Source organism: Maylandia zebra, unplaced genomic scaffold (assembly GCF_041146795.1).
Source record: "Maylandia zebra isolate NMK-2024a unplaced genomic scaffold, Mzebra_GT3a scaffold02, whole genome shotgun sequence".
NCBI lineage: Eukaryota > Metazoa > Chordata > Actinopteri > Cichliformes > Cichlidae > Maylandia > Maylandia zebra.
In genome coordinates this window covers 2984666-3000454 of record NW_027490032.1, presented here as the reverse complement: position 1 = coordinate 3000454, position 15789 = coordinate 2984666, and the positions used below count along the sequence as shown (strand labels likewise).

The 15789-nt window shown below is 40.9% G+C and overlaps 1 protein-coding gene across 2 annotated transcripts; it reads right to left on the bottom strand.

Annotated features, from left to right (window-relative positions):
* Positions 1-768: 768 nt before the first annotated feature.
* LOC143415725 (uncharacterized) lies at positions 769-3702 on the bottom strand. Of its 2 annotated transcripts, XM_076881119.1 has the most exons (4): positions 3392-3697; positions 2326-2468; positions 1463-1627; positions 770-1385 (listed from the first exon to the last, which is right to left on the bottom strand). In XM_076881119.1, the coding sequence occupies exons 2-4, from the start codon at positions 2374-2376 to the stop codon at positions 1296-1298; spliced, it is 306 nt and encodes a 101-aa protein (XP_076737234.1). In that variant the 5' UTR covers positions 2377-2468; positions 3392-3697; the 3' UTR covers positions 770-1295. The 2 variants fall into 2 exon arrangements, with proteins under 2 accessions (XP_076737233.1, XP_076737234.1); XM_076881118.1 differs by lacking the exon at positions 2326-2468 and having other exon boundaries at positions 769-1385; positions 3392-3702.
* Between the last annotated feature and the right edge of the window lie 12087 nt (positions 3703-15789).

The window sequence follows — 15789 nt, the reverse complement described above, 5'->3', positions numbered from 1 at the left end:
AACAATCAAGCGTTTTATTCAAAATAGTCAACAGGGTCGCAAGAAGTGTGTGGAAAAACCAAGGCGCAAAATAACTGCCCATGAACTGAGAAAAGTCAAGCGTGCAGCTGCCAAGATGCCACTTGCCACCAGTTTGGCCATATTTCAGAGCTGCAACATCACTGGAGTGCCCAAACGCACAAGGTGTGCAATACTCAGAGACATGGCCAAGGTAAGAAAGGCTGAAAGACGACCACCACTGAACAAGACACACAAGCTGAAACGTCAAGACTGGGCCAAGAAATATCTCAAGACTGGTTTTTCTAAGGTTTTATGGACTGATGAAATGAGAGTGAGTCTTGATGGGCCAGATGGATGGGCCCGTGGCTGGATTGGTAAAGGGCAGAGAGCTCCAGTCCGACTCAGACGCCAGCAAGGTGGAGGTGGAGTACTGGTTTGGGCTGGTATCATCAAAGATGAGCTTGTGGGGCCTTTTCGGGTTGAGGATGGAGTCAAGCTCAACTCCCAGTCCTACTGCCAGTTTCTGGAAGACACCTTCTTCAAGCAGTGGTACAGGAAGAAGTCTGCATCCTTCAAGAAAAACATGATTTCCATGCAGGACAATGCTCCATCACACACGTCCAAGTACTCCACAGCGTGGCTGGCAAGAAAGGGTATAAAAGAAGAAAAGCTAATGACATGGCCTCCTTGTTCACCTGATCTGAACCCTATTGAGAACCTGTGGTCCATCATCAAATGTGAGATTTACAAGGAGGGAAAACAGTACACCTCTCTGAACAGTGTCTGGGAGGCTGTGGTTGCTGCTGCACGCAATGTTGATGGTGAACAGATCAAAACACTGACAGAATCCATGGATGGCAGGCTTTTGAGTGTCCTTGCAAAGAAAGGTGGCTATATTGGTCGCTGATTTGTTTTTGTTTTGTTTTTGAATGTCAGAAATGTATATTTGTGAATGTGGAGATGTTATATTGGTTTCGCTGGTAAAAATAAATAATTGAAATGGGTATATATTTGTTTTTTGTTAAGTTGCCTAATAATTATGCACAGTAATAGTCACCTGCACACACAGATATCCCCCTAAAATAGCTAAAACTAAAAACAAACTAAAAACTACTTCCAAAAACATTCAGCTTTGATATTAATGAGTTTTTTGGGTTCATTGAGAACATGGTTGTTGTTCAATAATAATATTCCTCAAAAATACAACTTGCCTAATAATTCTGCACTCCCTGTATATGTCATATCAAAACAAGCCCACACCTGCAGTTGTTTCAGTTTTTCACTGGTGTTTCCTGTCAGCTGGTCAACCTCACATCCATATCAGCCAACCAAATGACAAGTTCCTCCCTTTGTGCTTCAAATCCCTCCCACTCTGAGACAAGGAGCTGAAAGAGATCGAGAAAAGAGTCAATTATAAAGAAGAGAAAAGTGAAACCCTCCTCAGAAGGTCTGACTCGCATACCTGCAGTTGACCTGTGATGGACTCCAGTTTGGCGTTCACGTCATCCCTCGCCGATGCCAGCAGCCGAGTCTGCAGGGTGCCCTGGAAGAGCTCAGTTAATGTTCGACTCCTCCTGGTCAGGCTCTCCAGCTGGATGACCCGAGGTCTCCCCTCTCGCCGCTGCCTCTGAACACAGAAACACAAATTGCATCTGAAGCAGGAGGTGCAGATTTTTTTGCTATTCTTTTCTAAATCCAGGCTAGATCACGTGGAGGTATTTGGAAAACTTTTTTGGCCAGCGGACAACTGTTGTCTTGCAGAAAGTCAAATCAAACATATGCGATACACAATCAATTCACAAGAACACATAAAAAAATAAGTCCAGTTCTTGCCTGATTTCAAGTGAAATCTGCATCAAAACAGGGTGACAGAAGTAAAACGAGAGCACAAAGCCTCACTTTGTACAAGCCTGCTATTACAGTTCTCCTCTATGCAGACGACTTTCCTGTTTTCAAGGCACAACTTGGATCTGCTGTACGAATCTTATGGATACACACTAAATGAAACAATAGTGTGCATGACTCCAGATTCTGATCCCTCATCCTAATATGGTCCCAACATAGCAACAGCAATAAAGCAAATGTTGAGGCTTCAAAATACAAAGTCCATAAACCAATGGCTGACATGGGTTTTATCATAAGGGTGATAAATATACAAATTTCAGTCTGTCTTAGAGATTTGATGTTCATTTACCTGCAGATGCACTATACGTACCTGCTCCATGGTTTTTCACAACATTTTGCACATCACTATTTAATACAGGAAGTACGTGAACTAAAACAAGTCATCGTTCTTTGTGAGAGGACCATATTAATGAAACAAACCTCATCATAGGGATCCCTAAAGATGCTCCTGCTGCTTCTCTTCCTCCTCATCCTAAGCTTCCTTCTCCTTGTCCTCGCCTTCCATCCAATTGTAATTCAACCTAATTGTGTTTCTCCCCCTCCTCTTCCTCATTTTGTTTGAGCTGTGAACACAATTAATGTGAATCTGGATTAATTTGTGCAAACAAGAAAAATCTACAGCTTTTTGGTCAGAGGTGCTCTTGTGATTTAAGCCGGGTAGAGTAGATTTATGTGTTGATGCTACCTGCTTCAGCTCTGGCTGCTGAGTGATATTTACACCCTGGCTGGATTACAAACTTTAACCATGTGCTGAACTTTGGCCCGGCGTTGATACCTCTTGTTAGTATAACGACCTCTTCTTAGCTTGTATGTATGATGTATGATGGTGGATAAATGAAATATACAAAAAAAATTAACTATATTACAAAAGAACATCTACCTTGGAAACATCAAATGACCGGAGCATAACTTGTCAACTAGTCCGAAACTAAGTTATGCAGGAACAGTCAAAGACACACCTTCTCATGTCACATTTCTATTCATTTCTATATAATTCGATTAGACAATAAAGAGTTATCTAATCTAATTATTCATTCAAAACACTTATGCATAGCTGTATTTTATACAGCTCATACAGAATTCAAAGTACAGGTTCATGTGAGTATTTAATGTACGGCTCAGATCTACAGAATTTCAAGAGTTTCTAGAGCAGACACAGAGCTCACGTCACAACAGGCTTCAGGCGCCATTTTAGTGACTTTAACAATATATTACATTTTAATTTCGGTCTAGCTGACATTAGGTTATGTACGCAGCACGCAATTGAACCACATATTTTAGAAGCCAAAGGTTCAAATTAGCTGGGAGCACCTTCACTTAATTATAACAGTGGTTTTGTTAGGAAAACCGTTGGATACTAAATTGCGTTGACCTCAACGGCTAACGTATCTAGCTAATCGCTACTGTTAGCACAACATTAACAGCAAGCTACAATGACGAGTAACAAAAACAAAACAGTAATAAGGTTTTAATGAAAATGTTTTACCTTTTCTAACAGTCCCAGAATCCACAGCTTCAAAGTCCAGCAGGTACTGAAGACTGTTATCCGTTTCGCTGTCACCGTCCGTGAGTTTTTTTTTTCCCGAAGGTCAAGGCCCGCCGCTCGCACACTCTGTCTGCGCATTCGCATCCCAACGACTGACCCCCTCCGTCCGCTCCCGGGAGGTTACAGTATGACCTGTTCTGACGTCACTCTCTCTCTCCCTGTCATTTATTTGGCTCGAAACACATATTAACAAATTGCTCAGTGATGAACAACTACTCAGATCATTTACCTAAGCAGTGCGCTTTGTCAAAACGAAGTCTGTGTTCATTACACTGACATTCTGTTCTGCAATTGTTATTTACTTGTATTTTATAATTTGACTTTACATACTGCTGGGTGGTTTGTAAAGTTTACAATAACTAGTATTATCATTATGCTATATTTTCAAAAATATATAATAATCTCAAAAGTAATGCCTTGGAGTAGAAAATAGTAATGCTTTATTAAAATTTAAAACTAAAGTACAGTATTTGAATGTGTGTATTGTGTCTATTGTTTGCAAATATTTCTAACTTTTATTTTAATATTCAGTTTCCTACCATCTTCTCTTAAAGGGTAATTGCCAGGTATCCCGCCCTTCCCCTTCGCACACACATGCACACAAAGAAAACACACAGTATAATTCACAGCCTCATTATAGTGAATAAATATTTATGCCATTTACACCATCAAACTTAGATTGCTAAGGATAAAGAACCTTTTGTTCTTTAAAGAACCATTTGTAATAGCTGAAGAACCATCCACAAAATAAAAAGGTTCTTTGACGTATGATGGTTCTTTAAAGAACCATGAAGACATCTGAAGAACCATTTAAGAACCATAATTTTTCTGAGTGTACAGTGGGGCAAAAAAGTATTTAGTCAGCCACCGATTGTGCAAGTTCCCCCACTTAAAATGATGACAGAGGTCAGTAATTTGCACCAGAGGTACACTTCAACTGTGAGAGACAGAATGTGAAAAAAAAAAATCCATGAATCCACATGGTAGGATTTGTAAAGAATTTATTCGTAAATCAGGGTGGAAAATAAGTATTTGGTCAATAACAAAAATACAACTCAAAACTTTGTAACATAACCTTTGTTGGCAATAACAGAGGTCAAACGTTTACTATAGGTCTTTACCAGGTTTGCACACACAGTAGCTGGTATTTTGGCCCATTCCTCCATGCAGATCTTCTTGAGAGCAGTGATGTTTTGGGGCTGTCGCCGAGCAACACGGACTGTCAACTCCTGCCACAGATTTTCTATGGGGTTGAGGTCTGGAGACTGGCTAGGCCACTCCAGGACTTTCAAATGCTTCTTACGGAGCCACTCCTTTGTTGCCCGGGCGGTGTGTTTTGGATCATTGTCATGTTGGAAGACCCAGCCGCGTTTCATCTTCAAAGTTCTCACTGATGGAAGGAGGTTTTGGCTCAAAATCTCACGATACATGGCCCCATTCATTCTGTCCTTAACACGGATCAGTCGTCCTGTCCCCTTGGCAGAAAAACAGCCCCATAGCATGATGTTTCCACCCCCATGCTTCACAGTAGGTATGGTGTTCTTGGGATGCAACTCAGTATTCTTCTTCCTCCAAACACGACGAGTTGAGTTTATACCAAAAAGTTCTACTTTGGTTTCATCTGACCACATGACATTCTCCCAATCCTCTGCTGTATCATCCATGTGCTCTCTGGCAAACTTCAGACGGGCCTGGACATGCACTGGCTTCAGCAGCGGAACACGTCTGGCACTGCGGGATTTGATTCCCTGCCGTTGTAGTGTGTTACTGATGGTGACCTTTGTTACTTTGGTCCCAGCTCTCTGCAGGTCATTCACCAGGTCCCCCCGTGTGGTTCTGGGATCTTTGCTCACCGTTCTCATGATCATTTTGACCCCACGGGATGGGATCTTGCGTGGAGCCCCAGATCGTGGGAGATTATCAGTGGTCTTGTATGTCTTCCATTTTCTGATGATTGCTCCCACAGTTGATTTCTTCACACCAAGCTGCTTGCCTATTGTAGATTCACTCTTCCCAGTCTGGTGCAGGTCTACAATACTTTTCCTGGTGTCCTTCGAGAGCTCTTTGGTCTTGGCCATGGCGGAGTTTGGAGTCTGACTGTTTGAGGCTGTGGACAGGTGTCTTTTATACAGATGATGAGTTCAAACAGGTGCCATTCATACAGGTAATGAGTGGGGGACAGAAAAGCTTCTTACAGAAGACGTTACAGGTCTGTGAGAGCCAGAGATTTTCCATGTTTGAGGTGACCAAATACTTATTTGCCACCCTGATTTACGAATAAATTCTTTACAAATCCTACCATGTGAATTCATGGATTTTTTTTTCACATTCTGTCTCTCACAGTTGAAGTGTACCTCTGGTGCAAATTACTGACCTCTGTCATCATTTTAAGTGGGGGAACTTGCACAATCGGTGGCTGACTAAATACTTTTTTGCCCCACTGTATATATATATATATTTTTCCCTATGTTAATACTGTCCATATGTACATAGCGCTGCAGAACTGTACCCCCCCAGCATGTTTACACTGAGTAGGAGATGCTCTGTATCTCATTGTACAACTGTATAGTGACAATAAAGGCATTCTATTCTATCTGGCATGCTACGGAAATGCTTTGAAATTCATATGAGCTGTTCGCACTAAAGGAAAAACCATCATCAATTCATGCGGAGACCCCTTCGGCGCCAGCTGTGGCCTCAAGGCTGGAGCTGAACAAAACACCCTGATAACGACTGTGTTTAGTCTGTTCCTTCCCATTCCATGCAAGGCCACCTGGGTTGGCTGGAAGACTGTTTACTTAGCCTGGCAGGGCGAAGGACACTGTCTCAGCTCAACTATGGACACACACATACACTGACATGCACACACTGATCCCCCCCCTCCCTTTCCAAACGCCTTCAATGCTTGTCCCCTCTCGGGGAAGATGGCAGTCGACTGGACCAGCGCAGACATGCTGCAGGACCGGATGCGCTGTCTACACCGGCTCTCTCTTACCCTTTACCCGCCCCTGTTGCTTGTCTTGTGTTTCTATGGTGTATTGATAGTCATGTGCTTTTTGTGCTGAGGTGTTTTTTTTCTGTTATCAAACTGTTCTCCCACTAGGAGCTCAGTCTGAGTGGAGGTTTTTTTTTCTCCTCCTCTTACCTCCATGTTATGTATTTTCTTTGTGTTTTTTCCTATCAGCCTACCTCTCTGACATGTCTCCCCAATGTGATGTTTGTGTAAAGTTGGTCAGAAGGTTCCTTTGTAAGTGCGCATGCACCATTAGCGTGCTGCCTGCTGTAACCCTCATTTCCTTTGGGATTAATAAAGTATTCTGATTCTGATTTCTTTCTTGGTAATGAAAGACAGATTTACTTCAAATCATTGAGGAAACACAACAATCTTCTAATATATATATATATATAATCCATAAGGTGAAACACGACGATCGGATGTTTCGGTATCAATACGCAGACAACTATAAATACACAGTCACCCCTGAGCTTGACTAATACCTTTAAGTTACTTGTATTTTGTTACATCATCCTGCATTTCGGGATTGTTGACAGTAGGTTAAGAGGTTAATACAATTAACTTGATATATTTCATCTCATTCTCAATATGCTAATCTTAGGTTACCTTATATATTCATTTAATATACAATATCCTGCTACAATCAGCTGAAGTGAGTTTGTTTGCAGGGAGAAAGAAAATGGTGGTGAGGTCTACAACTTTTAATGAGTGGAGATAATACTGAGAGGCTGAGAGTGTGATGGCAAAGTGTAAACTGCATCAAGGACAGAAAACAAATCGCCATCGTGAATTCCACTCTGTGTAAAAATCTACAAAAAGAGCACGCTAACACCAAGTTAACCAGAAAGAAAATTCTTACGGTTTGATTTCCTTGAATTAAAACTCTTCAAACAAACACACTTTGTTCTTTTTAGCCATGAATGATGTTCGTGCTGTTTTTAGTCTGTGATCAAGGTTAAGCTGTTTGTCTGTTCATTGTTATCTGCTGAGTAGAGGTGTGAATCAGTTAGAGACAAATTTTCCATCAGCGCCTTTTCTCAAACCCACAGAACCACACGACAGTAACGACATGTGAGAGCAAAGGTTAATGATGCTGCAGAGGAAGCAGGCGACAGCATGGTGCCACGCTTATAAATGAAATAAACAAAATGCAAAGTTACTGAGGACATTTAAAGTAACGCATTACATTTATATTTTTAATTACATTTAGTCAAACTATATACAGACAGACTTATACAACCACAGAGAGTGTACATTATAATGAGAAGACACAACACAGTATAACAAATAAGTATTACAAGTCAAATTCCTTAGGTCTGATGGGCTGTGTGGACCAGTTAGAGACCAGCAGCTGGACATTGGTGTTTGGACTGGTGGACTACTTCAGTGAAGAGGAGACGTCTGACTCTAGTTTAAAGTATTAACACGAACACACACAGTTCAACATGAGAAGAATAAGCAGCTCTGAAACTCTGTTATGTTTATGTGAAGTAAACTGACAAAATGGGGAGAGGATTTAAAGCACTTTAACGCAGCGGTCCCCAACCTTTTTTGAGCCACGGACCGGTTTATGCCCGACAATATTTTCATGGACCGACCTTTAAGGTGTCGCGGATAAATACAAAAAAATAAAACTAGTACCGGTACTGAAAAAAAGAACATTTATTCATAACACACGTGAAAAGACCCAGGAAAACCGAGTAAACAATAAAAATGACGCTAAAAACCGACAAAAACTCTAAAAAATATACATTTCACACCTGAGCCTCAACTCTCGCGGCCCATTACCAAACGACTCACGGACCGGTACCGGTCCGAGGCCCGGGGGTTGGGGACCGCTGCTTTAAAACACGGTGAGGCAGACATTGTTTCTGAAGTATTAAACTGGTTACAGGAGAAACAAACTCAAGATAAAGCTTCATTTATGTGAGTTCAATTTCAATTAAGATGAAACTTTTGGGGAATTTGAAAGTTTCAGTATTAAATATGAAGTAAGTGATGCAAATGGTTTTTTTTTGTTGTTGTTGTACACAGTAAACATGAAGCCTAATTGAACTGATCTAATTTTGATTTTGTTTGCACAGTAACAGTCCTGCAGTACAATCTGAGCAGCTGAAGTATTTTTATCTGACAGAGGAAACATGACGACCAACGAGCTGCTAGTTTCTGTTAACGGACTAACCACAGCCTGAAAAACACACAGCCCAACATGCAAAGAACAGCATTCATTAATGGTCACCTACAAACTCACAACATACAACTTTGTTCTGCCGGCTGAAAGTGGCCTGAGCATAAAACTCCTTTTCTCTCTCCTATCTCACAACTTTCAGCTTTCTCAGGCTCTCTGCTCTCTGTTGGTCTCTTCATCTCTCCTGGCACAAAAACTCCAGAGAGCACAAGTTCTAGAAGACAAGACTACCAGGTCAACTTTTACCAGGTTAAAAGATATTTAAGACTTTAATGCTGAAATGAAAATCTTTTTTTTTTTTTTAAATCCGTCCAGTTACAGCAGGAGAGTGATAATTATGAACAATCACTGAATGTCAACTGGGAAAAAGTTTTGAATGTTATTTTGTCAAAGACTGAAACAGTGCTGCTACTATAGCTACATATTATACTGCACCACTCAGAAACTTTTAAAATAAAATGTGCACGGATTTGAACTAAAGTTGCCAAATTCCAGATTGTCAGAGATTATCAGTAGATGCAGCTAATCTTTCAGTATGAGAGGCCTGTGTGATATTCTTCCTGAGTAAATACAGCTATGGCATGGGTTTAAGAAGTCTTACATGACCTCTTTGACATTTTGCATTAAAAGATTTTCAGACAACTTTACATCTGAACCTGAGGTCAAGGTCACCAATGTTTGAACTTGTATGAGATTTTTTGTACGTAGTGAGTTGTTGAATTCATAAAGTTGTTTGACACATTAGTTTAAGCTCAGTGAGTTCACAGAGTTCCTTTAGCCAAGTTTTATAATTCCTCTAAATATTAACATGAAGCCTAAACACACAGCGCGTTAAAAACTACCTCTGCTTCCTCTGATTGGCTGTTGTTGATGACTTGAGATTTTCTGTGACTGTACGTGATATCATCTCCAACTTCTCCATCAGCTGAAATGAGCCAGAATGAAAGGCAAATGGATTTACTGTTTCATGCTGTGAGAAACATATTAGTGAATATCACATTAAAATCATTTACTTTGAAAAACAAAGTCTGAGTCTCACCTTCAGTTTTCCTGTGAACACATCGTCTCCCTAACAGAACCAGTAACACCAGTAAGAACCCACAGATCGATTTAAGAAATGACAACACAGAGAGAGCAGTGGAGGACAGTGATGGAGGAGAAGTGGATGAAGAATGAGGTGTGGATGTAGGTGGAGGTGTGGATGTAGGTGGAGGAGAGGTGGTGTGTTTGTCTAAAACAAAGCAAACACAGTCATTAAGTTGTCGTCACATTGTGAATGTTGAAAGCTGCAGAAACACAGACAGGTGAGTGTGTCACCTGTGACAGTGATCCAGCTGGATGGAGACTCTCCATGACCGCTGATGTCACACTTGTAGAGGCCTTCATCAGACCTGGAAACATGCTGGATGGTCATGTGACCTGTAGGCTGCTTCCTGATGAGGGAGCCATCTTTATAGAAAGCAGCTGGGAGGTTGGAGGGAGTGGTCTTTGTTTTACAGAGCAGAGTGACGTCATCTCCCTCCATCACAGGGAGGACAGGACTCTGCAGGATCACTGATCCACCTCAACACAGAGACAAACTACAGCATTTCATCCATTTACACACAGCTTCATCAACACTAACTCCACACACTCAGCTTACCAGTGACTGTCAGGTTAACCATGTTACTGATGGGACCCTCTCTGGACTCACACCAGTAAACTCCACTGTCCACTTGATATATGTTACTGATGTTACAGGAAGAACCAGCTGGTTTTCCCCACACATCTCCACACTGAGTGATGTTTCCTTTGCTTGTGTTTCTCCTCAGAGTCCATCCAGCAGAGCTGTCGTCCTCCTCACAGCTCAGAGACACAAAGTCTCCTTTAAAGAACTGAGAGCTGCTGGGACTCACAGTCAGACGAGCTGTGAGGGGGATGTTTTGGAATTTTATGTATCAAATAAATTATGTGACTATACTTCCTTACTTTATGAGGGTTAAATATTCATCAGGCTGTAGTGATCAGTTTCTGTATGATTATCATGTCATTCTACAACAAAGATTAAAAAAGGACACTTAGTGAGGTTTAGTTGATGTCAGGTTTAAACTGTGACAGAAGAAGGTTACCGACCTTGGTTTGTTGTGCAGCTCAGCAGTGAGATCAGAACTAAAGAGAAATGAAACTGAGGTTGATTTGAGTTTGACATTTAACAAAACAGGAGTAAAAGCAAATCAAAACTTTTGAGACCACAGCTATAATGTTTTGGGGGTTTTTTTTCCTGACTTGTGCACTGATGAGTGGAGAAAGGATAAAACAGTTTCCTCTTTAATGTCCTACACAGAGGCATGTGTGCTGGACTAGAGTGTTGGTAATCTGTTAATATCAGCAGTGACACAATGTAAAGTAGTACATTTACTCAAGTTAACTGAAATTCTTCATACTTTGTACTATATTCAACTATTTCTTTGTTTTATAGCTTTCTGCTTTGGCTTTGCCACATTCTGGATTCAAACATTGTACTCCACACAATATGTTTTAAGGTTTGTTTCTGTTATATTATTATAGATAAAGTTACTGAGCAGTCTCTATTTAATTGAAACATTTGTGTAGCTGGCAGGATGAGGATCCAGATGCTGGACTCACAAGATAGGAATTCATTTCAAAACGGTTTTAATGCTTGATTCATTTAAAATACAAAATGGCAAAACAAGGCGGTGCTGGACCTGGGAGCACAATATGTTTTAAGGTTTGTTTGGGGTTTTTTTTACTATATGTTGTTATATTATTATAGATAAAGTTACTGAGCAGTAAGTCTATATTTCATTGAAACATATAGAATAGAATAGAATAGAATAGAATAGAATAGAATAGAATAGAATAGAATAGAATTCAACTTTATTGTCATTGCACATGCACAGGTACAGGGCAACGAAATGCAGTTTGCATCCATCCAGAAGTCTTCCTTCTTGTTGGTGTTCTTCATAAAAACTCATCTACTGCTCTCCTATTCTAATCCAACCTGAATGTATGTTCCTGAAGAAATGACAGATATTCATAGATAATCATTTCAGTATACTTACTGAGCAGCCACAGCAGAGATGCGTTCTTCATCTTACTCTCTGTGATATCAGGTCAACACTTTAACCAGTTCACAGTCAGTTAAAGTCAAACCGTAATCCTCTGCTCTGTGACAGGATGTAAGTGTTGTGGTTTTTAGTGGAAGCAAAGTTTCTTTGTCTGACTGCAACAAATACAAGAGAAAAAAAAGCTTTAAAATAGTCAAACTGACTGTTAAGTGACTGTAGACATGGGCCCCAACAAATTTAGTTGACATTAAGGGGAACAGATCCCTTCACTGACTTTAAAAAACAAACATTGTGAGTGGCTGAAGTCAGTCAGGAAACCACACACTCAAAGAAACATGTAAATAACAAAAAATTTATATTTATAGATCGCCTGCATGGTGCCTTCACTGACAGAATTATGTCTTTGTCATTACAGAGCAAACTATTCTTATCTCAACAATGATCATTAATGATTTTTAAAATTTTTATCTAAAAAACTTTGGTTGTGTTGATCGTGTTGCAGATTCGTGGAAACAATTTGCATCTTCCTGTTGCTGACCACAGTTCATCTAAGAGGAAGTGAGCTCGAAGGAATGCCGTTTGACTGCATGTCTCTGCTTTAACCACTGATATGCTGTCATGGCTGAAAGGCTTCATGCAGGTTGACCACCACTGACTTCCTGAAAACACTAACCCCCAAAAAACTGTGAAAAAACTCACTCTTACCATACCACTCTGTCCATAACGCACTGAGCGTGTTTTTACAGTATTTTTCTATTTGCCTGTGTTTTCTGACTTTGTCACGATTTCCCTGCATCATGTACCCACATAGCAAGCAGGTCTGGCCCAGATCTGGTATCATGCTGGCACTGCTGGCTGACTTCTGGCATGATAAGACGTATGTCATCCAGATATGGGCCAGGCCTGGCATAGATGGCACTGTTTATGTGATGGTATGCCATATCTGGCTCGATTGTGGTTTGGTGTATGTGGCCCAGGCTCATAGAAAACAGGTCTGCCTGGGATCCGGCATCAAGCTGGCACTTCTGACTGACTGGTGTCATGGCAGAGTGTATGTCAACCAGATGTGGGCCAGGTCTGGCAATGATGGCACTATTTGTGTTCCTATTTTAGTCAGAAGAGCCAAATGCCATGTTGCAATACTGTACTGCTATGTTAGCCAACATTTCAAATGCAGGTTTGACAGGTTTTGTGAGTGTACACTTTATCCAAAACCTAGTGAGGGTTTACTCGTGTTTACCACTGGGTGGCTGTAGCTCAGGCGGTAGACCAGGTCACCTATTGATCGGAAGGTTAGTGGTTCGATCTCTGGCTCATCCAGTCTGCATGTTGTGAGTGTTAATGTGTATGAATGTAGTTAGGAAGCACTCAGTTAAGAGAAAGTATGTGATTGGTGTATGTGGCACGTTGTCTGGAGCACTGTGAGTAATCTAGGAGAGTTGAAAAATGGAATATAAGAATCAGTCCATTCACTGTCTGAACAGTGTTTCATCCTCTTACTTTTGCACAATTATACACATGTTGTTATTACACGGCTTAATTAAGGTACACATTAGGCTCACATCTGGGGCCAGAGCTGAAACTGTTCTGGGCCAGCACAGGGTCAGCAATGTGTCTGCAACTGGCCCGTGGCTGCACACAACTTACAAGGTGTAGGATCCTCCAGAAACTTGCAGTTGTGCATAAAACTTCTATTCGGCCACCAATACTCACAAGCAACTACATGAAGACTAATTTTCAAACGGTCTTGTTCACTGATGAGTGCCGTGCAACCCTGGATGGTCCAGATGGATGAAGTGGTGGATGGTTGGTGGATGGCCGCCATGTCCCAACAAGGCTGTGACGTCAGCAAGGAGGTGGTGGAGTCATGTTTTGGTCCGGAATCATGGGAACCATATGTTGGAATTGATATTTTTTGTATTGTCATGTGTGCTTAGAAACATATTCAATTCAATTCAATTTTATTTATATAGCGCCAAATCACAACAAAAGTCGCCTCAAGGCGAAAAACCCAACAATCATATGACCCCCTATGAGCAAGCACTTTGGCGACAGTGGGAAGGAAAAACTCCCTTTTAACAGGAAGAAACCTCCGGCAGAACCAGGCTCAGGGAGGGGCGGCCATCTGCTGCGTGAGAGGTGAGAGAAGGAAAACAGGATAAAGACATGCTGTGGAAGAGAGACAGAGGTTAATAACAGATATGATTCAATGCAGAGAGATCTATTAATACATAGTGAGTGAGAAAGGTGACTGGAAAGGAAAAACTCAATGCATCATGGGAATCCTCGGCAGCCTACGTCTATTGCAGCATAACTAAGGGAGGATCCAGGGTCACCTGGTCCAGCCCTAACTATATGCTTTAGCAAAAAGGAAAGTTTTAAGCCTAATCTTAAAAGTAGAGATAGTGTCTGTCTCCCGAATCCAAACTGGAAGCTGGTTCCACAGAAGAGGGGCCTGAAAACTGAAGGCTCTGCCTCCCATTCTACTTTTAAATACTCTAGGAACAACAAGTAGGCCTGCAGAGCGAGAGCGAAGTGCTCTAATAGGGTGATATGGTACTACAAGGTCATTAAGATAAGATGGGGCCTGATTATTTAAGCCCTTGTATGTGAGGAGCAGGATTTTGAATTAAATTCTGGACTTAACAGGAAGCCAATGAAGGGAAGCCAAAACAGGAGAAATATGCTCTCTCTTTCTAGTCCCTGTCAGGACTCTTGCTGCAGCATTTTGGATTAGCTGAAGGCTTTTCAGTGAGTTTTTTGGACATCCTGATAATAATGAATTACAGTAGTCCAGCCTGGAAGTAATAAATGCATGAACTAGTTTTTCAGCGTCACTCTGAGACAGGATATTTCTAATTTTAGAGATGTTGCGCAAATGGAAGAAAGCAGTCTTACATATTTGTTTAATATGTGCGTTGAAGGACATGTCTTGGTCAAAAATGACCGATACTGAAATGAAACCAGGCTGATACTGTTTATTCAGCTTTATCTCAGAGGGAAACTCTGTTTGTTTTTTTAAACAGAGTTTCCCCGTTAAAAAATTTATTTAACTGTTAAATCCCATCTACAGAAACAAAAACAAAGACACTGACACTGAGAAAATTCAAGCAGAGTGACACAGTTACATCAGACATTCACATTTTAGCTACAGACTCTTAGTACACGACACTGTAGTTGAACGACAAAGAAGTACAGTATAACAAAAGAAGAGGCATGGAAAACAGGCCCAAGTGTTTAACAGGTAACACACAACAACAAAACAAATGTGCAGCTGTACTCTGCACTGTTTTATGTCCTAATGGGATGCTGCAGATGTTAGCTGCCAATCAGATATGGATCATGGATCATATATATGTGTGTGCGTGTGTGAGTGCGTGCGTGTGTGTGTGTTTAATGTAACTGCAAACTTCTGCAAATTTGTACACTACAATTCACTAACAGCATCTTTTGATGAGAATCTTCCTGGAAATGTAATTACACATCACATTGACGCACCCGACACTAACAGTGATTATTCCATTCAGTGTCATTGTTTACCTTTTTGCATCTGGCTACTTCTTCTTCTGTAGTACTTTCTGTAGGAGTGAGCATATCTACAGTAAAAAAAACAAAAACAAAACAAAAAAGTGACAACTATCAAAACACACTCAACACTAACACATGTGGATGATTTCTTGATAATACAAAACACACACAACAAAAAAAGCTTACAGAAAATGTATACATGTTGTTACGTCCCCTCTTAAATGCTAGGCGATGAGGGTGGGGGACAGTAACAGTTAGATCCAGGTGGAATGAAAAGAATGCCAGGCAGAGGTATTTAATATAAAATAGATCTTTATTGTAGGCAAACACCTCAATAATTATAAATGGCAACAACAAAAGGAGACAGCACCGCTGCTTTAATAAGAAATCAGGGAGGTCAACCCAAAGTGGTAATGACCACTTCAACAAAGAAAGCAACAATAAGGCTTCAACAGAAAGAGACAGCAACGCTGCTAGCAAACAATATCCAGGCAGGCCACACAAACTAACGAAGGCCGCCGTCACTCATGGGCAATCA

Coding starts and splice junctions, on each gene's coding strand:
- LOC143415725 (XM_076881118.1), bottom strand. CDS start 3,535: ATGCGAATGCGCAGACAGAGTGTGCGAGCGGCGGGCCTTGACCTTCGG. Junction 1,628..3,391: donor TTCTGGGACTGTTAGAAAAG/GTAAAACATTTT, acceptor TTCTGTGTTCAG/AGGCAGCGGCGAGAGGGGAG. Junction 1,386..1,462: donor CCATCACAGGTCAACTGCAG/GTATGCGAGTCA, acceptor GATCTCTTTCAG/CTCCTTGTCTCAGAGTGGGA.